At 44.2% G+C, this 27961-nt stretch overlaps 2 protein-coding genes and 2 long non-coding RNA genes across 5 annotated transcripts; 1 reads left to right on the plus strand and 3 right to left on the minus strand.

Moving 5' to 3' along the window:
• Window positions 1-1102: 1102 nt before the first annotated feature.
• On the minus strand, window positions 1103-3112 carry LOC115549551 (NXPE family member 3-like). Its single transcript, XM_030364827.1, has 5 exons — window positions 3107-3112; window positions 2260-3020; window positions 2108-2172; window positions 1797-2003; window positions 1103-1691 (listed from the first exon to the last, which is right to left on the minus strand). The coding sequence occupies exons 1-5, from the start codon at window positions 3110-3112 to the stop codon at window positions 1144-1146; spliced, it is 1587 nt and encodes a 528-aa protein (XP_030220687.1). The 3' UTR covers window positions 1103-1143.
• An 11850-nt stretch (window positions 3113-14962) lies between these two features.
• On the minus strand, window positions 14963-16007 carry LOC115548714 (uncharacterized). The gene is made up of 3 exons (XR_003977631.1): window positions 15812-16007; window positions 15530-15713; window positions 14963-15392 (listed from the first exon to the last, which is right to left on the minus strand). It is a non-coding gene; the product is annotated as an uncharacterized LOC115548714 (long non-coding RNA).
• A 2959-nt stretch (window positions 16008-18966) lies between these two features.
• LOC115548719 (uncharacterized) lies at window positions 18967-19934 on the minus strand. The gene is made up of 2 exons (XR_003977633.1): window positions 19632-19934; window positions 18967-19522 (listed from the first exon to the last, which is right to left on the minus strand). It is a non-coding gene; the product is annotated as an uncharacterized LOC115548719 (long non-coding RNA).
• A 2244-nt stretch (window positions 19935-22178) lies between these two features.
• On the plus strand, window positions 22179-23888 carry LOC115548725 (putative nuclease HARBI1). Of its 2 annotated transcripts, XM_030363535.1 has the most exons (4): window positions 22184-22633; window positions 22901-22953; window positions 23085-23453; window positions 23584-23888. In XM_030363535.1, the coding sequence occupies exons 1-3, from the start codon at window positions 22263-22265 to the stop codon at window positions 23447-23449; spliced, it is 789 nt and encodes a 262-aa protein (XP_030219395.1). In that variant the 5' UTR covers window positions 22184-22262; the 3' UTR covers window positions 23450-23453; window positions 23584-23888. The 2 variants fall into 2 exon arrangements, 1 of the variants encoding a protein (XP_030219395.1); XR_003977635.1 differs by lacking the exon at window positions 23584-23888 and having other exon boundaries at window positions 22179-22633; window positions 22839-22953; window positions 23085-23446.
• Window positions 23889-27961: the final 4073 nt, after the last annotated feature.

The raw sequence follows: 27961 nt of genomic DNA on the forward strand, positions 1-27961 counted from the left end.
AAACCTAATTTAGGTAACATTACATATCTCCTGTTGTGGAATTAACACAACATGCTTAATGTTATTGTGATGCCCCACTGGATGCATTCTTGAATGCACAAGGCTTTCCAAATGTTAACATTGTCTGTGCAAAATAAGAAAAATACTTCAACTTAATTTAAGGGAAAAGTGCCATGTTTATTTTTTATTTTTTTAATGGTCTCAGACAACAGTTTGGATTACACTCTCCCTGAGATAATCTTGACAATGCACACAACAAATAGGACAACTTGACTTCACAAATGATAAAACATTGTACCTGAACAACTATGTGCAACATAGCAGTATGTTTCTTTAACTAAAACTCAATAACCTTAATTGAATAAATGCACAAATATGAGTCAATTACAATGTGCACTGTACTGCACAATTTTGAAAACATTTATTTGAGCTATAAAAAAAAATAATAATAAAAAAAAAAATAATAATAATAATAATCGGTTTTAAGGCAAAAAAAATCAGATACCGATATTGACCGATATTACATTTTTATGCTAATATCGGGCCGATAATATCGGTGGGCCGATAATATCGGACATCTCTACACATAACCAATTAACATGACGTCTCAGTGACTATGTCGGAAACAATTACACCAACACAATTACTCTGCCACCTAGTCATACCCCAACCCTTTAACCCCACACAATGTCTGCCGCAAAGGACCAAGGAGGGCGCCAAGGGTCCAACTTGCGAGAGTCAAAACCCCCCAGGATCCCTTGCGGCACACTGAACATGGCGACCACGCCCACCGTCGCTGCACAGCCCCCACCTTAGGGGTGAGGCGTCCCGACAACCCCAAAACCCATCGCCACAGCGCATGGGTGGCCTCAACTGTCTCGGTCGAAAACAATTAACAATTAACAATTTAAATAGTGAACAAACAACCTGAGGTTACTAGAAAATACCAAATGATTTTCAATCATTTTGTCAGCTGGGGGGCCAAACTGTAATGGCTAGGGTGTGAATAGATACTGGGTTCGATCTCCAAAGTCCTGAGACTACCTGTAGGCATCCTTTAGCAAGGTGCTTAATGCCTACCTGCTCCTCAATCACATGAATCTGAATCAACTACTCCCCCCCCCCCCCCTTCTTTGTTTTTCATTAGCTCTTCTTCTTGTCAGGGCACACACGAGACAGGATGAGATCCACCATGTTCTTGATGATGGGCGGGGGCGGGTGGATGTTGTGGGGGCTATGATGGGCTAAGGTCATCTCCCAGGCATCCACAAACACAGCAGCCAGGCCCTTGAACATGGTCCTGAGAACCTTGTCGATCTGCAGCGAGAACCAGTCGCTGCTGTGCTTGCTCGTCGTCTGGTCCATGGCCACAAAGTTAGCCGACCGGATTATCACGAGGGTTCCGGGGCCCCGGTCCAGGAGCCGTACTAGCGCCTGGCGGATATGCCGCATGCGGCGTATGTAGACCTCAATGGGGAAGGATGTGAAGTGGGCCCAGATGCTGAAGACCACCACGGTGTCAGGGCCTCCGGCCAGGCCGTCCACCTCATTGGCGACGTAGCGTAGCTCGCTGGTGCTGACAGGGAAGATTCTGATGGGCGGACCGTGACAGCGGTAGTTCATCAGGATGTTGTGTTTAAAGTCCACCGCCATCAAGGGCCCCACCCTCTTTGAACGGTGCAGGTTGAAATCTGTTTGAAGGAGAGAACGAAAGAACGCGCCCATTGGAAATGAACAATGACTCATGAATAAGGGTCAGAGCTTCGTGCGAACAGAGATCATGTGTCAGTGCTCACCTGGTATGAATGCGCTGAGGTACTCATACCACTGCCTCATCGTGGAGTCTCCGTACATATGGATCACCTTGCCAGTAAGGCACTGCGTGATGGACGAGGGGTCGTTAAACTGGCGAACAGAAGTTCCACCGAGGGGCCTCCAAGTGCCTTTGTAGTAATAGCCAGAAGGGGTGTACTTGTCCGGCTCTGGTTTGATGTTGCTGTTTTCTAAGAAGAAATTTCAAAGAAATTTCAAAATAAGAAATACATAAAACTGGGCACCACCACCACATAAGCAACGTCCTCCATTAACTGTAGCAGTTTCTTTGTACCTATCTTTGACACGTTGATACGATCTGGTCCTGACGCATGGATGACAACTTTGATGTTTACACGGCTGCGAGCAATGAAACAAACAACGATAAAACGAATTTTCCAAAGTTATAAATGACATGAACGAGAAAAGCATCATAAAGTGACAGACCTCTGAAATAGCCGCGCTTCTTTGTTGGTGAAGAGGGGATTCTCGTAGCCACCCATGGCGTGGTTGATCCTGGTGTCACAGCTCAGCAGCTTAGGCTTCAAGCAGTACCAGGGCTCCCCTGTGTGGAGGTTGGTGTAATTGCACAGGGGTTGCTGCGGGTAGTTGAGTGGCAGGCACGGGATGCACGTGGTGGTCTCGGACAGATTGCCCGAGCGGAACAGACTCTTGAAGAAGACCCGGTTGGGCCGCTCCTCGCGGAGCCGCTGCAGCACGGCCACAGCCTCACTGGAGTGCACCATGGTGATCTGCACCTGGGCCGAGCCCCCCCACAGCAGGGGAAACAGTGCCGAGTAGGAGCCATTGAGGTGATCCACTACCTTACCCGCCACCCCGGCCCCAAGGTCCGGGGAGTGGAGCCGGGCCACCAGGAAGTCCCCGCCGTAGCGCTTGGGACTGCCCTGGAAGTCGTTCATCTGGACCAGGGCCTCCAGCTGGTCCCCAACATGCCACTCCTTCTGGCCCTTTGAGGGCAGGATGGTGAACAGGCTGTGCACAGGGTCGCTGGTCTGGTTGAGGGGCGCAGGGGCGGGGCGGGCGGGGAGCTTGGGCCAGGCGATGGCTTTGAGGAGGTATCGATCCTCCAGGGCTTCATCGGGGGTGGGCTCCCGGGACATGTGGCTGCAGAAGGTGTGGGCTTGGTACGGCGGGACGGACCTCATCTGGGGGAAGGCTGTGTGGCTGCTGTTCCGCCACCTCAGCTTCTGAGGAGGATAAGTAGAGAGGTTTGCTTTAATGTTTAGGTGACCACGTCCTTGAGAAGTAGTCTTGAAAACTAGTCAGTGTTTGCCTTCATGTTGCTGTGGACGAGCAGTTCGAGACCTCTGTTTGTGGAGCCGGTCCGAAACTTTTCAGAGGTGCGTACACATGACAAATCGGTGTATTGCCGTGCATGAGGGCCTGGATTACACATTTTGGTTCGTACTGCTTGCACATACCATAAAATATATATATATAATGATCATCCGTGTCATTCCTTACCTTTCAGCTGTGATAGCCAGCGTTTGGGGAGGTTTGGGGAGGTTTATGGTGCATACTGGTTGATATCACTGAGGTGGGTGCTACACACTGGTAGAGGAGGTGTGATGTCCCCCAAAAAACACTATCTTTCATTTTTTATAGTGCAATAAAATGAAAGACGTGCTATTATTAAGGTGTATTTCACGTTAATTCAGAAAGGCCTAGCATTAAGTTGTGATAAAAAATATAATAAAGGATCACAAATATTATATTTTGTTCTAGGCCCACTAAGTAACTCAGGATTAAACAAAATGTTACTTTGTCACACACACACACACACACACACACACACACACACACACACACACACACACACACACACACACACACACACACACACACACACAATGACCGATGCAACACTAACCTCCAGAGTGAGAATGTTGCGCAGCAGGAACATGAGACCAGAGGTTGCGAGGAGGAAGAAGATGAGAGCATATTTGGCGCGATTTCGACTGATGATAATCCTCTTCAGCCCCCCATGGTTAAATAACGCTTCATATTTCGCTTTCAACATTGTGGCAGTAGTAGTCCTGGGGTTTGTTAACCCTAAAACAATAGAGAGAGGAGGGGCGGATTAAAAACATAACTTTCATAGATTATGTTGTAGAGTGGGATACTTACATCTGACCACTAGTGGGCAGTAGTGCCATTGATTTGTACAGTAATCCACCCTTGTCTATACTGAGGAGTTGGCAGTTAATGTATATATAACAGAATACGGTGTGACACGGTTTGTCTTGTCTACTTGTCAACAACGTATGTTGGCGGGTTAAAAATAAGAATGTTAGAGTTCTGAAAGCCTTAACTCTGCTATATTTCGTTTTTATTTAATGTTAAATGCAAAGGATTGGAATGGGCCTGTGACCGGTCTAGGCCAAACTGCCACACACACACACACACACACACACACACACACACACACACACACACACACACACACACACACACACACACACACACACACACACACACACACACACACACACACACACACACACACACACACACTCACACACACGACTGAGCATTAACCTCCAGACAAAGAATAATAATATGATTGGGCTTGGCCACCCCTACTGCCACCCAATGAAAACATAAGAAATATATATTGGTCAAATTCGGTGTGGGTTACTTGAAAATGTCAAATGCAGTTGATTCACATGCATCAGATAAATAGTATAGTATAGTAATAGTATATATTTCAGTGTGTTTTGCTGTGTGTTTATTTGCTAAATCCGGGGAAAATTAAGCAAAGCTTGAACAAAATCTGGAATAAGTGCACAATGATCAGTGGCTCACTAAAAATAACATAACAAATATGGTTATTTTGTAGCGATAGATAGGTCGGGGTCCGTCTGTTGAGCCATCATAAAGTATGTTTTTCATGGGCAAAAGTGTACAAACGGCACTCCATAGAAGTATGCATTTCACTGTAAAGGACTTCCATGCATGTGATGGAAGAACTGAAATAACATTGTGCACATGCGCCGATAAATGTGGTAGATTCAGCTCGCTAACTAGCAGCGGCAACGGTAAAACATTTAATTAGTTCAAATTACCCAATTACTATAATTCAAGTAAGTAAACTGCCTACCATTATTTCTCCCAAACAGCCATATACTTGCTCAGTAGGTCGTAACTACTGTAATAATATAATAGGAACCCAGTAGTTAAAAAATAAATAGGCTATAGAATAAGCAAAGATGACTTATATTTCTTATTTCTAGCTGGTTTTTTTGTACAAACTTGAGCGTAAGTTCTTAATTGCATAATAAACTGGAAATGTCCTTTGTCCAAGCCCTTTGGAGACAGTAGGCCTACATATTTCTATAAATATCAGTATAAAATCAAAAAAAGATTACCCTGCAATCGATTTGAGGATTTTTTTTGTCCACGATCCGGCTCCTTCTCGATGACACTCACTCTCACTTTGTGATCGATGTTGGCCCCTATACTCCGTATGTTATTAGGTTGGGCAGGTTACAGTTGTTTGAAGGGGTTGCTGTTGCTTCATTTGTTGAGTGGATGTGGTGTATGGGTGCAGCCTTAAATCGTTTACAAACTGAAGCAGATCAGACTCACAAACAAAAGTGACGCTATTGCTCTCTTCACTCCTTACATTCGGGTTGAAGGTAGGGTAAATATAGATGCTGAAAACCTTACCTGCAGATGTGTGTGAATATGTAAAGGATTTCATATTTGAACGTCATTATTAATTCTAGAATGTTGTGTGTCCCTTTTTCGTTGTAAACTGAAGCTGGGAACTAGTGACGCACATGAACATGGCTGAACATGAAAGTTTTACTCAATATAAAAGATCAACCATCATATCACATATACTTTACTATATTTATTTTATCTTTTTATTACTATTATTAATTTTTTTCTTCAAAACGTGACTTGATAAGACAATTGAGGAACACAATGGGATGGTATTAAAGATTGGGTGGAGTGACCCTGTCTCATCAAAATTACGTTCCCAGAGAACTATTCGGCATTCTCAATTACGTTTGGCAAAAAACGTATTTTGTCCGTGATTACGTTTTATTGAACGTATCGCTCTCGATACGTTCGTTCTCAGCCTATTTTTTTGGCCATTTATTTACTTCTAGGATTATGTTTGGTTGAAACGTATCCCAGATATGTTGAATGTCAACGTATAGCACATTATTGTCACTAAGGCATATTTCCCTTTCGGGGAACGTTTCATTTAACGTATTTAGTCTGAAACACGTATCTTGGCCGTGAATACGTTTTATTGAACAACCAACAAGGTTATAAAATACATAAAATCCTGGTTATATATAGCCTACAATAGCCTACATGAATTATAATTATTTGGAAACTTCCCATCACTGCCAGTACGGCGAAGGTGACGGTGATGCAGGGTTGCGAGCTTCACGGGTTGTTTTAAAAACGGATTCGCGGGTGTAAACCTCAAAGGCGCGGGTCACGGTTTTCTTGGGTATTTCAAAACCCAGCGCACAAACAGTTGGGGTGCAATAATATGTATTGTATAATCTTCTTGAAAACTCAGTCAGAACTATTAAAAACCAGAGGATGGGCGGGGTTGGGCAGTGGACACGCATACACACACACACACACACACACACACACACACACACACACACACACACACACACACACACACACACACACACACACACACACACACACACACACACACACACACACACACACACCAACCGGTGGGGTATACCACGAAGCTCGCTGAACATACCCAGGCTTTCTTGGGAAAACCTGTCTCGACAGAGCCGCAACTCGCAATCAGAGTTAAATGGTACCACGAAGCTCACTTTAGATTCAATTAGTTGAACCACGTTTTCCGCTTTAGGTTCAGTGCGCGTTCACGTGAAAGGGGCGTTTTTTGCGTCATTTTTCCCACCTTTACGTTAGATCAAGCAGTCTATATGCGTATAAGTGAAAGATTCTGCATATTGTCTGTAAAATAACTATGCCAAATGCAGAATTGTTCGCCATTAATCCAAATAGAATAACTATGCCAAATGCAGAATTGTTCGCCATTAATCCAAATAGAATGATGATGATTTAAAAATGCATAAGCAACGTCCATCCTGCCTTATTCTATCATTTAGGGAATTCACTTTAAATACACCCTATTTAAGAAATGTATCGCATGTTTTTGACCGCTGAGAGGTAGCGGCTGTAGCGCAGTGGATTAGTAGGCCTATAAGACCCGAACGCCAGCGACCGGGGTTCAAATTCGCCGGTCTATCATCATGCATTTTACCCCCATAGATGTGGTAGCCTACCAGCACGGCCTTGAAAATATGGGTTCAAGTTCGAAATAACCACAAAAATATAATTCCATAAGCTTTGGTGAATAAGTATTCCATATGCATGAGAATTAGGACTTTTTAAAGTGGAAATGAAGCACTGGGAACTGTGTCAATTTTTTGTTTGTTTTTTCATTTTTGGAAACACATGGATTTTCATCAATACTGAAATTCAAGTAGTTTCACCGTAAAATGACATGTTTATAACGACTTTCGGCTCTAGGGCGCAGCCATGTTTTAAAAACGCAGGCGCTACGTCATCAGAATGGTTGGCTCTTTAAAATAAACATGTCGGATATTGGAAGAAGAACAGGGGGGTCCTTTTGTATTGCCCCTGGCTGTTCAAACGAATTTTATCGGTTAAAGGAGAGCGGTAGAATAGTTCATTTCCATGTAATTCCCGTCAAGAAGCCTGAAGTGCTCCGAAGATGGTTAGCTGCATTGAAACGCCTCAGCCCCCCAATGGGACCAGGGCAGAGAGTATGTAGCGACCACTTTATAGAGGCTGATTACATCGAAGAGGGAGCTTTTTCTGAAGATGGGAGATTTGTTCGCCGTCCCACCAATCGCCTGAAGCCAGATGCTGTGCCAACTATTTTTAATTTTAGTGGATGTAGTGCTGGAGACACGGACATACCCGTCAGATCGGACCCGGGCGCTGCTCTTATGCGCAGCGAAAGAGCGCAGAAACGTGCTTGCCAGGCAGAGGAACGAGAGGTACACTTAGCTTCTACTACTAGAGAAACAGATAAATTAGTACAAGTACACTCACTGTTTGAAGATTGTCTTGTTTGCAGACTAGCTCGCTCCATGCTCTTGATCATTTCTAATCCATCGCCAAAATAATCCATTGTTATCGGAAATAATCCATTTGCAAACACCGTCGGTTGCACTATTTTCGCATATTCACGTGCACACCCAAATGGCACGACAATTACTTGTATCATGAAATTAACGAACTGTAAGGCAGCGTGGAGCCCAGCTGCTGCACCCGTGTACTTTACTTTTCTTATCTTATTATATTATAATAATTATTATATATATATATAAAAAATATAATAATGTAATAATATATAATGTGCAATATATATACATATCTTACACTGCATTACTACAGGTTCATTTCATGGCAGCAGAAACTCTCCATGTCAGTGGACATAGGGACACAAACCCCACACAAGCACCACCGATTGTTTCCTGTGCGCTCAGATACATCTCTCTCTCCTTCATCTATTTCTCCTCCATAGTCAGGCTCTGTTGGGGGCACTAAAACTCCGACTTCTCTTACTGGCTCAAAAGCATAGGCAATTGGATGCCTGCCCTCATTGGTGGGTCTATCCCATTCGTCCATATCCATTTTGTTGAGGCAGTAAGCTACCTGTGAGGCTATGAGCCGCTATGTAAACAACATAGAATGTTAATACCAACCATTCTCGTGACGTCATCGTATTCTGAAAACAGAGATGGCGGCGCACAGGCTGAAAACATTGTAATTAATGCAACGTGTTTGTGCTTCATTCTGAATAACGGGACATATTTCCGACTTTATTTGTATTTATGGTATATTTAAATATTTAACTAGTGCTATAGACATGTTTTATTTGATTGCTTCCTTTCCACTTTAAGCTTCACATAAATTCGCGTCACTTGGGAGTCGAACCCCCCGCGCAGAAATTCAAGAGTGACGCGCTACCTCCACTCTAGCACTCTGTCACTGAGACACAATGCGCAACAGTAATCATTGTCTACATAAGGTCCAAAAGGACGATCAAATAACGAACACCCTCTGATGAGAATCTGTATCTCTCATGAAGAACCCCAATTTCGTTGTTTGCACAATGACAATAAAGTCTGAAATCTGAATATCGTCAGACAATGCCAAGGAATCGGTTCTGTCCCGTAAAACCCTCTGTCTCCGGAGAGACGCCTGTACGAGAAGTGCGCCGGGGTCCACGGGAACACCGACAAATGGTGACGCCATTGTCAGAGGAGGGGCTAGGAAGCTGCGCACGCCGATTTAAGTAGCCGATCTCCGGCTAGACGTGTGTTTTAATATCCATCCGTCTCGGAGCTCCGAGGACGTTGCCTAGCGACACGCACAAACACGCCCCTTTTCCTCGGAAGTCGATCTCGCCATCTCGTTTGAACTCAGCGGTGACCGAGCGAGGCTTCCGAGATAGAATTGAAGATGGATGCGCCCAGTGTGACATTCAGTGAACTGTTTTCATTGTGTTTGGACCGCTTTGGTGGTGCGCAATTTCAATCACTCGTATTGCTGTAATAACTTACATATGCAGAAGATACATTGAAACATGAAATGAAGTGAAAATTGTAGAAGTTCAAATGGCTGCGTTTTCGTACTAATATAAATGAAAATAGTAGTAGTAGTAGTCGGCCAATGCTACCGCAACAATAGCTTTCCGGGTGGCGTCCATGTTTTTCTCCGACGACCTACGCTCAAAACATAATAAAACGATTTTAGTGTGGGCGTGGCGTCCGATCCGAGATCCGAGTCGGCTCGCAGAGAATACTCGAACGCACCATTACCGAAAAACTGCTCCCGACCAGGTTTGGTTGCGAGCATAAGTAACCATGGTGATACAGCGACGCTAAAAGAGATCGACTTTCGTGGTACCGTACAACTAACCCAGGCTTTCAGCTCAACATATCTCGCTAACCCTCTACGCGAGCTTCGTGGTACAGGGCCCCGGTATCACGCCAAGGCGTGAAATAGATACGTTGGTCAACATCGCAAGGCGTGTTCAGGGTCAAGCTTTGCCTGACCAAAGCGTGAGGAGTAGGCTACACGCTTTCTTCTCCATTCTAAATGAATGGAGGAATAGCACCAACAGGGGGCGAGATGTTCTCCTAGCATTTGGTGAAATTGTTACGTATAGCCTAGATTAATATTTATTATCTGAATGAGAAATGCAACATTTTAGGACAGATACACCGTTAAACGTGTTTCTAATAACATTTCTAGCGAGAAATATACCTTTTCCTTGCATAATCTCCAGTAAGTGAATGTGCATGATCTTTATTAATCTTTATTATCTGAATGGGAAATGCAATATTTTTGGACCGATTCACCGTTAAACGTGTTTCTAATAACATTTCTAGCGAGAAATATACTTTTTACTTGCATAATCTTCAGTCAGTGATTGTGTCTGATCTTTAGTTTTATAGTTATTAGGAAGCTTTTATCGGCTCGCTCGCATGTTTCAACGACGTCAGGTTGCTATGGACGCTGCTTTCGCTAAACTAGAAGCTCACGTGTTTCCTGCGTTTGTGTTATTAAACCGTTACTTTATGTAACTTTTAATGCCTATCATCTTGTTAGAAACACGTATATCTGACCCAGCCAACCCAGTCGCCAAAAGCATACGTTGACAACGTTTTCCTGAACACTGGATTAAGTCGCATTTCAACATAGAATAGCGTGTTATACACACACACACACACACACACACACACACACACACACACACACACACACACACACACACACACACACACACACACACACACACACACACACACACACACATTTCAATGTCTTTATTTGTGTCCGCATTTATAAAATACATTGCAAGGGCACAAATATTTTCAGTTGCTTTTGATGCCCTACATCCTCGAAACAACATGTTGCAGTAGGCCACTTGAGTCAAACATGCACAGAATAGACAATACGTACACATGAGCTTATTCTACACACAGTCTGTTAACAGACAGAGAAAATCTATGGGTACAGAAAACACCTCCTCCTCCAAATAGCTCGGCTGCCTATAATGGAGGAGATTGAGCAATATGTTGCAAGCTGCTTGGCTTTACATTTGGACAACCTCATAATTCTCAAGCCTCTGAAAATAAAAACGATAAGCTGGCATTTATAGCCTAAATGTATGATAGCTTGCACTAATGGTTGGTATTTAACTTGTTTAGTAAGGAAAGCTTCCTCTAAACTTGAGTCAAAAGTGCAACCAACTTCCCATAGGAAAACCTCTCTGTTATTCTCATCAATCACAATGACATCCGGTGTATATGCTGTTATACCTTTTAATACATGGGGGTCATTGCATTGGAACATTTCTGGTTTCACACATGAATGTTTGTAGAACAAAAGTTTGTAGAACATCTCAGCAACTGACTACATTAACGGCGGCAGTTACGACGGGTGCGGTTGTTCAAGATTTTACAAAAACAACATTGGCGTCGAGCGGTGCTTCACCCGTGACCGGCATACTCGCGTCGCACGCGACACACACACACACACACACACACACACACACACACACACACACACACACACACACACACACACACACACACACACACACACACACACACACACACACACACACACACACACACACACCCGGTATCACGCCAAGGCGTGAAATAGATACGTTCGTCCACATCGCAAGGCGTGTTCAGGGTCACGCTTTGCCTGACCAAAGCGTGAGGAGAACACGCTTTCTTCTCCATTCTAAATGAATGGAGGAATAGCACCAACAGGGGGCGAGACGTTCTCCTAGCATTTGGTGAAATTGTTACGTATAGCCTATATTAATCTTTATTATCTGAATGAGAAATGCAATATTTTAGGACAGATACACCATTAAACGTGTTTCTAATAACATTTCTAGCGAGAAATATGCCTTTTCCTTGCATAATCTCCAGTAAGTGAATGTGTATGATCTATATTAATCTTTATTATCTGAATGGGAAATGCAATATTTTAGCACCGATTCACCGTTAAACGTGTTTCTAATAAGCATGAGATATATAGCGCTGCTATATATCTTTTTTATCAATGTAGCGAGTTGCGAGTCTAGTCCAGGCTGAGTTTTTTTTTTTCCAGCACCCCCTGCTGAGAATACGTTCCCGCGGCTATGATTATAAATATAAACAAGCCAGCGATTTCCACTTCCACGCCCACAGATTCGTTCGTTGCTCCCCCTACTGTTCTGGCGGAGAATCCCCTTGCAACACGCGCAATCCTTAAAGGGCGATATATGCTCTGTTTTAGACGTAACGCGTAAGCACGTAAGATACATAACCCCCCCTTGCGCAGTAAAATATCCCCCCTTACGTGCTTAAGTGCGTCGGCCCAAATTCCTGACTATGCGACTAAAACACTACGGCCCTACGCAGCTCGTAAGGACTGTGATTGGCCAGCTAACCACATCCTTTCAGGAGTCTCAACATTTCCGGTTTTACAGCATAATAGCGCCATTTTTTAAAAGGCTGTGACAGAAGCAAATGAAGTATTTTGAAGAAGGAGAAGAAGAAAACACAAGAACGAATTATGATAATTATAAACAGTACCGCGGGAAGTAGGGGTGCTGGGGGTGCTGCCGCACCCCCTGTCTGAGGCCCTGTCTTATCACAGAAAACGATTATTTTATTATAAAAACTCCGGCCAAAGTGGAGATTTCTGAAAACGCCGGTTATGTGTTGTGTCAACGGGGAGAAACGGGATTTTAGGTTCTGAAGCGTCACATTATGCACCAGGAAATGCTTAACGTCATGTGGGCGCCCGCTGTACCGTATTGGTCCGAATATAAACACAAACCCGACCTATGTTTGGAAAAAAGATTTGAAGACCAGATCTTGTTTTTATAAATAAATAAATTGTATTCATTGAAATAATATACGAAAATTAAAAGGCATATAATAAAACACTGCATTGCCACTAAACAGTAGTGCAAATGGGCCGTACTGATGTGTACACAAAAGACTATTCCTGACACTCCTCTGCCCCGCTGTGTTCGCTCTGGCTGTGGTCGCTCCGCACTGTTTCGGCCCGTGGCAAAGCGGGTCATCGTCGCTGCTGTCCAAGGCATTTTGAGACGCAGCATTTATTTAATGCTCATATGACCTAGTGCTGAAAAAAAGTTATATGAAAAAGTATGAGGGGAGCGGTGGCGCGCTAAACTTGTTCTGTGAGCAGCTGGATGTGAACCATGGTGTAAACACAACGATCGATTTTCGACTGTGCGCGCATGCACTGGTGTAATTGAGCTGCGCTGCTATATATCTTTTTTATCAATGTAGCGAGTCCAACCCCTAATACGTTTCCGCGGCTATGATTATAAATATAAACAAGCCAGCGATTTCCACTTCCACGCCCACAGATTCGTTCGTTGCTCCCCCTACTGTTCTGGCGGAGAATCCCCTTGCAACACGCGCAGTCCTTACGGGGACCGTAAATCAAAACGTGTCTAAAACAAGTCCCTTGTGTAAATTACGTGCTTACGTCTCTGCGTCTAAAACGACCATAAATAGGCCTTAAGGAACCTTAAAGGAACCGTAAATCAAAACTTGTCTAAAACAAGTCCCTTGTGTAAATTACGTGCTTACGTCTCTGAGTCAGGAATTTTGGCCGACGCACTTAAGCACGTAAGGGGGGATATTTTACCGCGCAAGGGGGGGTTATGTATCTTACGTGCTTACGCGTTACGTCTAAAACAGAGCATATATCGGCCTTAACTCTCGGTTGCTCTGAGCCCTGTTTCAGGTAGCTGGTTTTGAGGCAACCCCGAGTTTGTTCGCTCTGTGGGGTGTTCCACAAAGCCGGTTTCATCACATAACCGGGTAAGTTAACCCAGGGTTAACTTACTTGTAGGAAAGGAGTAAATGATTTCAATATAGTTTAGTTTAATGCCATGGCAACGAATGTCACGTAGCCGAAGAGAGCAGCGTTTGATACAATCAATGTTACATAGGCTCTCTGTTTATTTAAGATACACATCTGCCTCGCCATTAGTTATTATCCCGGCTACACAAAGTGGGCTATGTATGCATGAAGAAATGTCTTTTGGTCTATTTTAGATACTCTGCCAAGACCTTGGACCTCATCTAAATCAATGTGATGAACCTGCACTGGAGCTACGCATCTTGGCAACACTGTGGCTGCTAGCCAACAAAGAATCCTTCAGAGGAGTGGCTGATAGGTTTGGGGTCAGCAAGGGCAGTTTACATTACTATGTGATGCAAGTAGTTGAGGGCCTCAGCGCATTAGTGACAAGATATATACGCTGGCCATCGCCTGAACAATACCCTGCTACGGCTGAAAGATTTGAGCGAAAGGGAGGTTTCCCTGGTGTCCTGGGATGCCTTGATGGCAGTCACATCCCCATCAAAGGGCCATCAACCCATAGAGATGCTTTCATTAACAGAAAGGCATATGCTAGTTTCCAGCTAGTATGTGACAGCCAGTTGCGTTTCACACACATACACACTGGAAATGCTGGATCTGTACATGATTCAAGGGTGTACCGGAACAGTGACCTAAAGGCCCTGCTGACGGCTCATCCCCTCCCTGCCCAGTACCATTTACTTGGTGATTCTGCCTACCCACTCGACTCAAACCTTCTTGTCCCATACCGAGACAATGGACATTTAACTGAGCGTCAAAAAAATTATAACAATATCCACAGCTCAACAAGGGTGCACATTGAACGTGCCTTTGGACTTTTAAAATGCAAATGGAGAAGACTCCACCACCTTGACATGGTCCTACTTGATACCATTCCTAAAGTAATTGCCAGCACATGTGTCCTACACAATTTAATTCTTATCCATGAAGGAGAAGACGAGGCAGTAATTGTGGACGCCGATGGTCTTGATGATGTCCTTCCCACTGTAGATGGGCCTAGGGTGGTACAGAGGAGAGCAGCACAGCAAAAGAGGGAGGACATTGCGGCAATGTTATAGGTCAGAATAGGCCTAAAAGAGTTAATAAATGAATCACTACTTAGTCAAGTATATTGTTTGTTGTGTTTATTATATATTGCCTTGGAATTACATAAATTAATAAATGGAATAAGTTAGATAAAGTCAATTATTAAAATAAAATAAATAAGTTACTGCTCATTGCCCTGAGACATGCGAACCATGGCTGCAGTGAATTGCCTAAGGATGTCATTTCTTTCTTTTTGAAAAGCTATCGTTTCTTTTTGTAATTTAATGATTTCCTCTAATTTGTCATCCAATTTGTCTTTTTTTGTTTTCGGCTTCACCGGTGGCGTAGTCATGGTAGCTGAAGTTGATGGTGTTTCCTGATCTGGTGGTGGTGGTGGGGGAGGGGTTGTGAATGTTGGGGTTGAGGAGATGACTACTGTGGGCTGCACAGCTGGGTCGCCAGCAAAAAGTTCTTCCAGCACGGCAAAATACTCCCACTTTCGCCGGCCCTGTCCTGTCTTCCCATGCCCATCACTGATGATTTTGTATCTATAGAAAGAATAGACAAAAAGTGCAGAGCAAAGAGCATTAGAAATGTTGAGATGAAAATTACCCAGCTGTTTAGGTAAGTGTGTGCGAGAGTGACTCTCCTCTTCATGGGGTTGAGTTTTTGTGATTTTGCTTACCTGTGCCTAAGGTTCCTCCACTTGTTGTCACACATCTGCCATGTCACATTAACTGCTTCCTTTCTGAGGCACTCCGCAACCATCTCCCAAGCTTGTTTTTTTTTTATGGTGGGACACTCAAACTTCTCCCTAAGAGACCTCCAGGTCTCTATGAGGAGCAAAACAGCGGTGTGGGGCCAGTTATCTGGAATGTAAACAAACAAGACAACATTTGACACTCTTCTACACTCTCAAGACAGTCACACTTAATAATACTAGACTAGTTGCATGTTCAAAACTAACCCCTAAGTTAATGATGTTGACGCAGGAATGTGGTTTCACATGTTCTTATCATCACATGCTGAAACCGACTTCTATTATTAAAGGTTGTATCAGCGATGTTTGGGTGTAGTCCGGTGACGTTCTGTTGGTATTTGAAGCAAGCTCCCAAACAAACAGAGTCGGCTGGCCCCTCCCTTCCGTGTTTCATGCATCCAGCAAAATCTATGATGAACGCAGCACAAAAAAAACACAACACCCACCCCTTGTCAGTGATTGGTTGGAATACTATTTATTTCGGTTTTGAGTGGTTGGTAGAGCAAGGTACGTTTTATTACTCTGTTTTCTGGGAATAATTGACGCAAGCAGAAACCAGAAAACAAGCCGTTTTTTGTTTTTTCGTTTTGACAAGAAAACGAGAATTCAAGATTTCAGTTCGTTTATTCGTTTCTACGTTTTGTCAAAAAAACGAAAATCAATATTTCAGTTCGTTTATTCGTTTTTTGGTTCTTACTGAGCGAAACGAATTTACCACTCAATATCTGGTTTCCGTCGGTGGGCGGGTCCTCTTATTGGCTAGCGTGCTTCATTGCCCTGTGCTCTTCATAATAAAAGTTCTTCCGTTTGATAATGTCGACAAAAATATTACTTTATCATAGACACTAGCAGACACAGAGGACCACACCACCCACAGTCAAGACTGACACGGCTTCAAATAACAATAATAGTGTTCATAATCATTTGACAATGAGAACTTAAGAAGTTATGATGACTTCAATGCAGTTGAAGTTTATCCACAGTTAATACATGCAGAATAGACCTGAGGGCTTTACTACGACATCATTGTCCGGCTCTGAACTATGCGCTCTGTACGCGTTCACATCAAAGGAGCTGAGATCGCGGGCTGCTGATTTCCTCACAGCCTGAGAGCTATGAGGAATCCAAGTGATTACAACACATTTCTGACAGCTGCACATTGCGCAGGGCTCTCCGTGAGACGCACGCAATTCAACCCATGCACACGCTCACACGCCACACAACTTGCGCCGCTATTTGACAGTGGAAGGGTAGGAATCAAATGCGTCCGGGTGAAATTTCAAAATCGTCCGGGATTTTAATAAAGCCTCAATACATGTTCACATTTTATTTGCGTTGCGTTCCTCTGGGTCTGTCACAAACTAGTTGGGCTACGCCCTCCCATACTCAGTTCTGTTCGCTTTGCATTGGTGGAAGTGAGTAGGGGGAGTGGTTAAGTAAAGCCTTCAGATTGGACGGTTTGACTTTAGAGTTACCGTCATGTTTTGTATTATATTTTTTTACCATTATTGTTTTATAGGGACAAACATTAACACATTTCTCCTGCAGGGGATTGATAAAGTTCTATCTATGTAACAGAAGCGAACACTTACTCATACTCCATCAAATATTCATATTCACTCATACTTTGCACACTTTACCACAGCATTGGCCTACTGAATGCCACAGATATATTTTTAAGCATTGGACTGAATGCCGCGTAAATATAATATATGTTTTGCACGTTTGCAACGTTTAAAAGTTCAGGGAAAGTATATGCCTCTACTGGTGTTGCTTAGACCAATATCCTTTTGAGGCAGTGTTGTTTCTGAATATTAGTGTTAAGGGTCAATAAGGCCTACTATCATACATTAGTCACCATGTCTGTGAACAAATTTGTATGCAGTTACATATTAATATATCCCTTGGGCTGCTTCTGGGTGGATTTTGAACGGGATGTGGGCAGGACGCAGGGTTGCCAGGTCCTGCCTGCAAAAAACGTCCTGCCCACATCCCGTTCAAAATGTTGAACGATGTTGATTTAAAGAGGTAGGGTTATTTGAAACAATTTATTAAATAAATATTTGCGAGATGTCATTCCATCTCCTGAGTTTGCTTCCCAAATATGTCTAGTGTACACCCCTACTGTCCACAAGTACCCCCCCCCCCCCCCAATTTTTCCCCTTGATTTTCCTGGGAGTTTTTACTCAGTCGATGTGAGGGCTTAAGGGAAGAGGATGTTGTTATGATGCTCATGCTATGTAAAGCCCTTTGAGACAAACTGTTTGTAAAAACGGGCTATAAAAATAAAATTGCCTTGCCTTGCCTAACCCGCTTGGACTGTAATTCATATTCATGCTACTAGTTTGATCATTGACTGACTACATGAATAGAGATTCTTATAGAGGTCTTATAGTCAAACGGTATAGGGTATATACACATTTCTATGTGTTTAGGCCAGTTATGAGATCTAGTTAACATCATTAAAAGTCATTTCCAAACACATTAAAGAAAAGAAAAAAACAAAAGCAAAGAGATTTTGCAGCAGTAGCACACTTTTACTTAAACAGAGTGGGATAGGAATCAGGTTAACAAAACATAACATCTCTAAGCTGTCTAACACATTACCAACGCAACATTGAAACATCATAAAACATCACAAAAAAAAACAGCTGGAATACAAAGAGTTTGCTTTGTATTCCAGCTGGCCTGTTATGAGCAAATTTCTATACGCTACTATAGATCCATTCCAAAACATGTTCCAAGTAGGCTATAGGACAACGCATAATGCATTTTGGAATGAGTGAAGCTTGCCTGCTGACACGTTAAAATGACTGTCACAACTGCAATGAGCAAAACCATTTGTACATAGTGTAGGCTACAGTAGCCTATTCAATATTGAATGAAGTAGGTTACTTTACACTCCCTGTCACTGTACAGAGTAGACAATATGATTGGCTTGTACAGCACCTTAAAAAACTCACTGTAGCCTATATTCATAGGCACACTCAGCCTCGCTTTCAATATAACACGACGAAACTTTGATTTCAGAGGTGGGGGGGACACAAATATTTTTTATAAAACTCTTCAGTTCACTGTGTTTTCTAGTAGTTCTTCTAGTTTTCTGTTGCTACTTTTAAGTTTACTGTTCCCTTTTTTGGTTTGTCTGGTTGTAAAGCATGTAGCAAAACATTATCACCCAATTCTGTGTTTCACCTTGTTAGTCAATTTCACTCCATCTCAGTAGCACCAATTTTACACTTATTTTTGGAATATATGGTAAACAGACCTCATTTACATAGCACTACCCAGTGGTGGGCAGGTCAAACTGGCAGGAATATCACAGGTTGGGAGAAATTGAATAAAATGTCCATAATTCAGTGTAAGTAGTCAAGTGATCAAATTTATTTAAAATGAATGTAACACAGAACCACTGTCATTTTAGGCAGTTATAGTAGTTTCTCGTCTTGTTAAGCCTTACAGGATGATGTCATGTCATGATGGCTCCTGTGACATTTGACACCGCTGAGAGACAAACAACTGAAACCGAAGCATTTTTGGCCAAACTGTAGTTAGTTCCTATCATTGAACCGGCTTCACTGTGAGCATCCTGAGCTCTTCCTGAACGTCTGCATATATATTTTACGTGGCTAAAGTTAGGAAATGGGGTTTTTAGAGCGATTGATAGAAACTGGTACCTCTGCTTTCCTCCAGAAATTTCAGAAAATCAGCACTTTCAATAAAACTCAAATACACTTTACAAGATTACTGAGAGCTTTGTAATTGATGAGGAGGATCTTGAAGTGGACGTGCTGCTTTATTGGGAGCCAGTGAAGGTGTCGCAGGATGGTGTAACGCATTTCTTTGAGTAACATACACTTTGACTTTGAAAGAAGTCTCTTATGTCCACTTTTCTTTTTTTAGACATCCTGGCTGCGCCTAATTACCAAACACACACACACCGATTCAAACGTTAATGTAAATGAAACCTCTGATATTACAATCCTTCCAGCTGACGTGGCCCAGGCAGAACAAACGCCCAACTTACAGCGGAAGATTAACACGGCCTCCTCCCCAACTGGCAGACCGGTGTGCGTACTGGTGCTGTTTATAACCTGATGGAGTGACAGCGGGGACGGCCAATCACACAAGGAATGCAGAGCCAATGGAGGAGCTTGTGGGCAGGTCTAAACGAAAGCAAACTGGCTTCAGCTCGAGCGGCCGTTTCCGCTTGGTCCTAGTGCCTGACGAGTCTCTGTTTACCATAGCGTAACATGGTTTCCGGACGGTGAAAACTGCAGGGGACCAGAACGGCCTTTTGAAAAAGCGCAGGGGACATGTCCCCTGTGTCCCCCCCCCCCCAAATTACGTCCGTGTAACACGCACTTGCATTCTGTAAACACCATCAGTAAATAATAATATGAAAACAATATAAAATATCTTTCAACAAGAAAAAATAATTTGTTTACTTTAAATGGATAAAGGTCAACAAATGCGCAATTTTCAGCTGTCAGCAATGTGTTGTGATCACTTGTAGGCCTATTCCTCATAGCTCTCAGGCTGTGAGGAAATCAGCAGCCAGCGATCGCAGGTCTGCTCTGCATGTATTAACTGTGGCTAAACATCAACTGCACTGAAGTCATCATAACTTCATAAGTTCTCATTTTCAAATGATTATGAATACTATTATTGTTATTTGAAGCCGTGTCAGGTTGACTGTGGGTGGTGTGGTCCTCTGTGTCTGCTAGTGTCTATAATACAGTAATATTTTTGTCGACATTATCAAACGGAAGAACTTTTATTATGAAGAGCACAGGTCAATGAAGCACGCTACCCAACAAGAGGACCCGCCCACCGGCGGAAACCAGATATTGAGTGGTAAACTCGTTTTGGTAAGAAGAACCAAAAAACGAATAAACGAACTTAAATTTTGATTTTCGTTTTTTTGGACAAAACGAAAAAAACGAAAAAACGGCTGGTTTTTGGTTTCTGCTTGCGTCAATTATTCCCAGAAAACAGAGTAATAAAACTTACCTTGCTCTTGGTAGTAGGCCTACCATGTTTTTGTGTACGATCTCGGAGCATAGGCTGCAGAGACGCGTTTTTTTGATGGCCTGCTTAAGGGGCGGGCAGATAATGGATCGTGAGGATAGATCAGATGAATGTGATCATTTAGCCTATGTTTCGGCCTAGAATCGCTGATACAACCTTAAGTAGTCTTTGAGCTAGTGTCTCAAAATCATGTATTTCAATGTATTTTCATGTATTTCAATTTATAAAATTATTAAATATAAAAATATTTTAAAAAAAATGCAAAGGAGCAGGCAAAAGGCTGGGATATGGTGGGGATTGGTCACGTTGACGGGAATGTTTAGTGACATGTGGGTGGAAGGGGTTAAAAAAAAGTCTCAATCACTCTTCGACGTGCATGAAAACCAGCCGCGTAGTTATGAGGGAGGCCGTCCTCAGCCTTAGCTGCAATGTTGTGCAACATAGCTGTCACACATATCACAGCGCATGACTTGGCCGGCGAAAACTGGAGCCCTCCGCTGGACTTGTGAAGGCATCTAAAGCGCAACTTCCACCTCCCGATCGTGCGCTCAGGATTGTGTAGACCCCTGCGTTGGTGAGTGTGGTGCGACACCCCATAAGCGCCACACACGTACACGTACCGGTCGGACGGGTTTGTACGAGGCTGGGAGGGAATCATCACAGTATACCCACTACAATAAAATAGACTACACCACTGATTAGGACTGATATATATGTCGGCCTAGGCTTAATCAATTGTGTTTTAATATCTTTAGCATTCATATTATTGCAATCTATTCTTTTCGTAGGCTACTCTGCGGTTGGCCTTGATGGGGAGATATTTTAACCCTTTTTAACCCCATTTTCCTCCGACATTCCTGCGTCTCCCCCTGCGTCATAGCCCGTTTCAGCACCATGTCAGTGGACAGGTACAATCCTACGTTCGTCTTGAGTGCAGCGAATGCACGTTCACGTTAAGAGGAGTTTCGGGAAACGCTCCAAAGAAATTATCGATGGTTCGAAAGATCCACCTTTCGAACCATCCTGCGAGCGAAGATCCATCAATATCGGGAAACGGGGCCCAGAACTGAAAAAACGTGACTGGACAAGACAATTGACAAACACTCGGGATGGTATTAAAGATTGGGTGGAGTGACCTGTGATCCACATAAGTGCTCACGGTTAGGGTGTAGAAACGGGTTGGACCCGTTATGCGTGAATATTTGGGCCAGATTTGGCCCAGGTCTTGTTTATCATTTGGGGCAGATCCGCTAAACGGGTCTGGGCCGGTCTCTTTCTTTCCAACGGCGCAATGCCGGAACAGGTTGGAATTACGGATCAGGGGCCTCATGTACTAAGGCTGCGTACGCACAAAAACGTGGCGTACGTCCTTTTCCACGCTCACGTTCAGATGTACAAAACGTGAAATGACCGTAAAAATGTGCGGTCCCCACGCCAGCTCCAGAGCTGTCGTACGCACGTTTCTACAGCTATTGTTCCTTTGGCGACACTTAGAGGTGACGCTGGGAAACTGGGAAAAAAGGTGAAAACAATGACTCATCAGAGTGATTTGCACATCAGAGACACACTAATGAACAATTAACACACCTTGCAATTATATGGGTGGCTATAAAAGCATGCGCAATGGATGAAGAAAATTCTTTTAACAATGGCTGTGTTAGCGTTGTTAGAGGACATCGCAAATGGTCACATCCGAAGGGAACGTATATTTAGGGAACGCGAGGACTTACTCGCAAATGATGACGATTGGCTCATGAGCCGATTTCGTTTCCCCAGGCCAGTATTACTGGAGCTGTGCGCAGAGCTGCGGCCGGCCCTAGAGCGCCACACAGCCAGGAGCCAGGGGTTGTCCGTGCCCACACAGGTGCTGACCACGCTGGGGTTCCTGGCAACAGGGGCCTTCCAGCGGGAGCTGGCCGATCGGTCAGGAGTGTGCCAGTCCACCCTGAGCCGAGCCATGCCAGCTGTGTGGGACGGAATCATCCGAATGTCATCCAGGTACATCAAATTCCCATACAATGCTGTTGAACAGGCCCACATTAAAGCGCAATTTGCAGCAACAGCCGGTTTCCCTAATGTAATCGGAGCTGTTGACTGCACACATATTGCCATAAAAGCGCCATCACAGGATGAATTTGTTTACGTTAACAGGAAACACTTTCATTCTATCAATGTCCAAGTGATATGTGGTGCGCAAATGCAGCTCCTTAACATCGTGGCAAGGTGGCCTGGTTCAACGCACGATTCATTCATTCTGACCAACAGCATGGTTGGGAACAGGCTGGAGGCTGGCACTGTGCGCGATGGGTGGCTTCTGGGTGAGTAAATGCTTTATTCGTGTAAAAAGCGGGCGTAAAGTTAGAAATGTCGCCCGCGGTGCACTTCTGCATTCATTCATTGTGTGGTTTTTACGTTGTGTATTGTATTCTGCGGCTTCATCTGACCCTAGGGGACCGTGGCTACCCCCTAAGAACGTGGCTGATGACCCCTCTTACGAACCCCAACACCGACCAAGAGAGGAGGTATAATGACCTCCATTCCCGGACGCGAATTATTGTGGAGAGGGCAATCGGCCTGCTGAAGGGACGGTGGCGATGCCTGGACAGGTCGGGGGGGATGCTACTCTACAGACCTGAGAAGGTGTGCCACATTGTGATGGCCTGTGGCGTCCTCCACAATGTGGCACACCACCATGGCATACCACTGCCAGAGCAGCACAACCCCCCACTGGAGGAACCGGATGCCGGACCCGTCAACTGCAACCCACCCCGAGGAGCCATACGGGCCCGGCAGACTGTGATTTCAAGCATGTAAAGAGGCAAGGACAGAATTGACTTTGACACAAGTGTATTTATTGACGCGCTTATGTCACCGAGTACATTTATAAGCCGATCAAGGCGATCATTAATGCCACCGATGGCTCTGACGATTTCTGCCTGTGACTCCAGCACAGCTCGGTTGAGGACACGGCCGGTCGGGTGGTTGGCAGATGAATTGGAGGCGCCGCGTGCAGCGGAGCCGGTGGAGAAACCGGAGTCAGCGGTGACGCTGGAGACGCCGGGGCCGACGGAGGAGACGCCGGGGCTGGAGACGCCGGGGCTGGAGACGCCGGGGCCGACGGAGGAGACCCCGGGGCCGACGGAGGAGACGCCGGGGCCGACGGAGGAGACGCCGGTGCCGACGGAGCAATCCGTGCCCTCTCCTTGCTTGTCTATTCAAAAATAAAAAAATTAAGTTAATAAACACGAGTCAAAGTCTTTAATATCCTGGCATCTTTACGCACGACTTGTGTATTGTAAGCAGCCAATTGTATGACCAGTATAATTACAGCATTTATGAATTCAGCATATTTACCTTGGGGATGATCGGTGTCCCCTTCATGGGCTCCCACCACTCCGGTGAGAGCCGTGTCACCGATCAAAGCGGCCACTCTCAAATCGAAGGGGGAGAGTTCCCCCACTCCCGTCCCCCCACCTGTTGCGGTCACGCTTCGGCGGTGGGCAGAAACCCTCCGCTTCACCTCCACCTTGAGGTCTGACCACTTTTTTTTAATTTCAGAGTGTGTGCGCTGCTGAGACCCCACTGCATTGACGGCCTCGCAAACACACTCCCACTCACTTCTCTTTTGTTTTGCATTTATCCCTGTTGACAGGGTTCCAATAGCATATGCTTGCGCATTTCTACCTCGTGGAGCAAAATCTCGAGCTCAGACTCCGTGAAGTTTCGTTTTTTGCCTCTGTTCATGGTGCCAGGTGATCGGATTAAGAGGTGAATCTCAGGTCCAGAGGCCTATTTAAATGAAATTGCATATTTAAATGAGGGCGTGGACAGGGAGGAGTTTGGCACCTCGGCATGTGCGCTCAATTCCACGTTGATCGAGATGTACAAAAGAAACGTGCTTGGATCCATGCGTTCGCACACTTTGATACATCTGAATTTATTTGTGCGTAAGACAGTTTCTGGGTTTTGGCGTACGCCAAGTTTCAGTATGAAATCCACGCAAGTCTTAGTACATGAGGCCCCAGGGCCTGATGAGCCCCAGATATGGATCACAGACCAGGGCCAGATGAGCCCCAGATGTAAAATATGAGTCGCGGATCTGGGCCAGATCCGCACCACACGTCATGGCATTAGTAACTGTACGGGGCCAGTTCTGGCCCAGGGGTCTCATTTATAAAACTGTGCGTGGGATCGTTACTAAAAATGAGCGTACGCCCAGAAGCCAAGTTTTGCGTGCACCAAAAAATATTCGGATTTATAAAACACTGCGTACGCACACCTGTACGCAATCTTTGATTTATAAATCACATACTGACTACAATTGTGCGCAGCTGAATCAGCTTCACGTTCCGCCCTCTACACGCCCCTTTTTAACCATAAATGGTCAATGCAAATGACCTCATGAATGCGATCTGCATATAAAACAGACTCAGATGCCGGTATTATGTCTTGTTGGAAACAATGGCAGAAGTACTGAGAAAATCAAAAGAGCGAAATTTCACGGAGGTTGAAGTGGAGACACTTGTGGGTGAGATGGAGGCCCGAAAGGTAGTTTTGTTCGGCGGTCACGGGATTGGGATCGCCAACAACAAAAAGCAGAGTGAGTGGCAACATGTTGCTGCAGCAGTGAACTCTGTCAGTAGCACGGAGCGCACTGTCCCAGAATTAAAAAAGAAGTGGTCTGACATCAGTGGCGTCTTTGCATTAGGGGCCAGTGGGGCACGGCCCCACCAGAGAACGCTGACGTGCAGGGCACGATTATACTTTTCTTTTCTTTTTTTTAAATGTCATTGAGCATAAGTTAATAATACATTAATTGTTAATAATTAATTACATGTCCGCAGTTTTAATTTGATGAACGCAATTGTTGTAGTGTAGTAGTTGTGTGTGAAATAGTTCGTTGCTCCGTCTCTTCTGTTCCGCTCGGTGGGGCACAGCCGAGATGGCCCCGTCTGCTGCACTGTAGAAAACTGGTGCTGTTGCGCGAGCAAGCGCGTGCGCAGCGCCCGCTTCTGTTTCGGCGGTGGGGCCAGAAGTTTAGTGCCCCAAAGCTCTTCTCATTGGCTGATTTGTAGAAAGGGCGGGGTTTACGGCGGGAGCCGATCAGATCTTGCTAGCTGGCTAACTGTTACAGTTACTGTTACAGTAAATAACAACAAATGGACGTTTCATTCATTAAATGATGAATCGTGTTGAGTATCTGTCTCATGTGAGATTTAGCACTTGAACAGAAGTTGGAGATAAAACGTTTGGGACCACATCGCCCGACGGATTTAATCATTATTCAAGAGGGAAAGGACAAGAATAGATCGTTCAACCAGGAGTGGTTCAAGCGGAAAAAAATGCTTGCGTTTCACCTCAGCCACACAAAGGAGACCAGACAGCACTGTCCTTAAAGCACAGGTAATTACCATCTTAGCCCAAACTTACTTAAATTTTCACCCAGGATTATCCAGGTCTGAATAGGCAACCACTCTGTTGAGTATGTATGATTGACTGTGATGTATTCTGTACTGTATATCTGTTCCACACCACAAGGGGGCGTTATCAGTTTGATAATAGATGTGATATGATTGGTGACGTCATGCCCCCTATTAATATGAATGTTCCGGACTTGATCATTCTCTTAGCCCGCTCCCAACATGAAGGCTGGAAGAGCAGTTTAGTTATTCACTATAAAATAAATATGCTTTGAGGCTGAAGATTAAAACTCGTCTCGTCTACTTTTCTGTTGTTGCACTGTTGGACTCCTGTTGTGTTAGTAGTGCTCCTGCTAACACACTCTATCAGGCTAGATTCATTGTTAATTGTACAGTATGGTGGCCTGCAAACTTAATGCAACTTAAACCATACTTCTTCTTTTTTTGGTATATTGTGAGTGGTGGCTTTGTATATTGATTGCTGTGTAAAGGGTGTGCGCCGTTGTGTTTTTATTGTTGCCACGTTGTTGTTTTCTTGAGTTTTGATATTGTGAGATCTTGAACGCTGCCATTTGGTGGTGCTATTGCTATAATAGCCTAATATATGTCGTCAGATTCGCGTTTGAGTGATGGCATTATTCAGCAATTTTGGTCCCCTCTGTCACTTGCTACTGCTTTTTTTGTGATGGTAGTAATATGTGGTATTTCTGGATTGCGTTATAATATTTTCCTGCATGGGCCCCACCAGAGTTTCGAAACCAAAATCGCCACTGTCTGACATAGAGTTACATATTTTTATGTAGCCTACCAATAAATCGTTATGGTCCCTAAATACCCTATCCCTCCGAATCCTGCCATTTGCATGGTCCGCCAGAAGTGCCATATGGTGCAGCATTACCACGGCGCTCACCTCTGTATTTATAGGGTTACGGTAATAAGACTGACGAGAACGCCTTGGATAAACAGTTTGTAATCACCCACGTAAAATGTTCTTGAACATAACCCCTTTTTAATGCCTGATTTGTCATGAAAAGCATCAAGAGTAACGGACAACGATTGTGATGAGGAGTGTGGCTTGGTTTTTCACACTTGGGATTTAATTGACATTTGATTATGTGTTTACAGTGTCACATAAAAATATTATGTTATTGACAAATGTTGGACGGATGCTTTATTCCATGCAGTCGCGCCGTCAGTGGACAGTATGGAGTGACGGGATTAAATATAGAGAATTTCTTTTTATCTCTAAGGAGATATTTCTGGAGTTATAACTTAGAAATAACGCAGTTGACTTAAATTATTCTGATTACATAGATTTAACGCATGATACGGGTTGAAATTAAATTTATGAAGGGCGATGATAAAACATAATCGTTCTTCTCACTCTACAGTTCTTCCGTCTGACTTCAGTTCACCACCACACCATCTGTGTCGCCAACTCTCCTTTTCCTCCAAACCATGCGTACGCATGGGTCAGAGTTTGCTTAAGGCTGCGCACATTCTCCCGTCAAGTTGTTTTTTTATAGATCACAACCTTGGCGTGGAAAGTCACGTACGCCAATTTCAGCCCCGTTTTGTGCGTACGCAACGCATGGAGCCATACTATTACGCATGGTTAACAAACCCATTTAATCAGTATCTGAACAACACCGCTGCTGGGTTAAGAATGTAACGTATTTGCTGCCATATTTGCGCTGCAACTGAATTCACAGGGCAAGGCGGCGTGGCTCGGCTTTGAATGCATTAATTATCTCATATTAATGCATTAATGCATATGAGGCCGGTCTGGACTCATATTAATCTCATATGATGATTCCGTCCCACACAGCTGGCATGGCTCGGCTCAGGGTGGACTGGCACACTCCTGACCGATCGGCCAGCTCCCGCTGGAAGGCCCCTGTTGCCA

The sequence above is a fragment of the Gadus morhua genome, chromosome 1 (genome assembly GCF_902167405.1).
Source record: "Gadus morhua chromosome 1, gadMor3.0, whole genome shotgun sequence".
NCBI classification, from domain to species: Eukaryota; Metazoa; Chordata; class Actinopteri; order Gadiformes; family Gadidae; genus Gadus; species Gadus morhua.

Bases quoted from the DNA above. Each gene is read 5' to 3' on its own strand.
- LOC115549551 (XM_030364827.1), bottom strand. The intron at 2,173-2,259 runs GTCTGTCACTTT...CATTGCTCGCAG, and splicing joins GAAGCGCGGCTATTTCAGAG to CCGTGTAAACATCAAAGTTG. The intron at 2,004-2,107 runs GTACAAAGAAAC...ATTTCTTCTTAG, and splicing joins TATCAACGTGTCAAAGATAG to AAAACAGCAACATCAAACCA.
- LOC115548725 (XM_030363535.1), top strand. From the start codon at position 22,263: ATGAAGAAAATTCTTTTAACAATGGCTGTGTTAGCGTTGTTAGAGGAC. The intron at 22,634-22,900 runs GTACATCAAATT...TCTGACCAACAG, and splicing joins ATCATCCGAATGTCATCCAG to CATGGTTGGGAACAGGCTGG. The intron at 22,954-23,084 runs GTGAGTAAATGC...ATCTGACCCTAG, and splicing joins GCGCGATGGGTGGCTTCTGG to GGGACCGTGGCTACCCCCTA.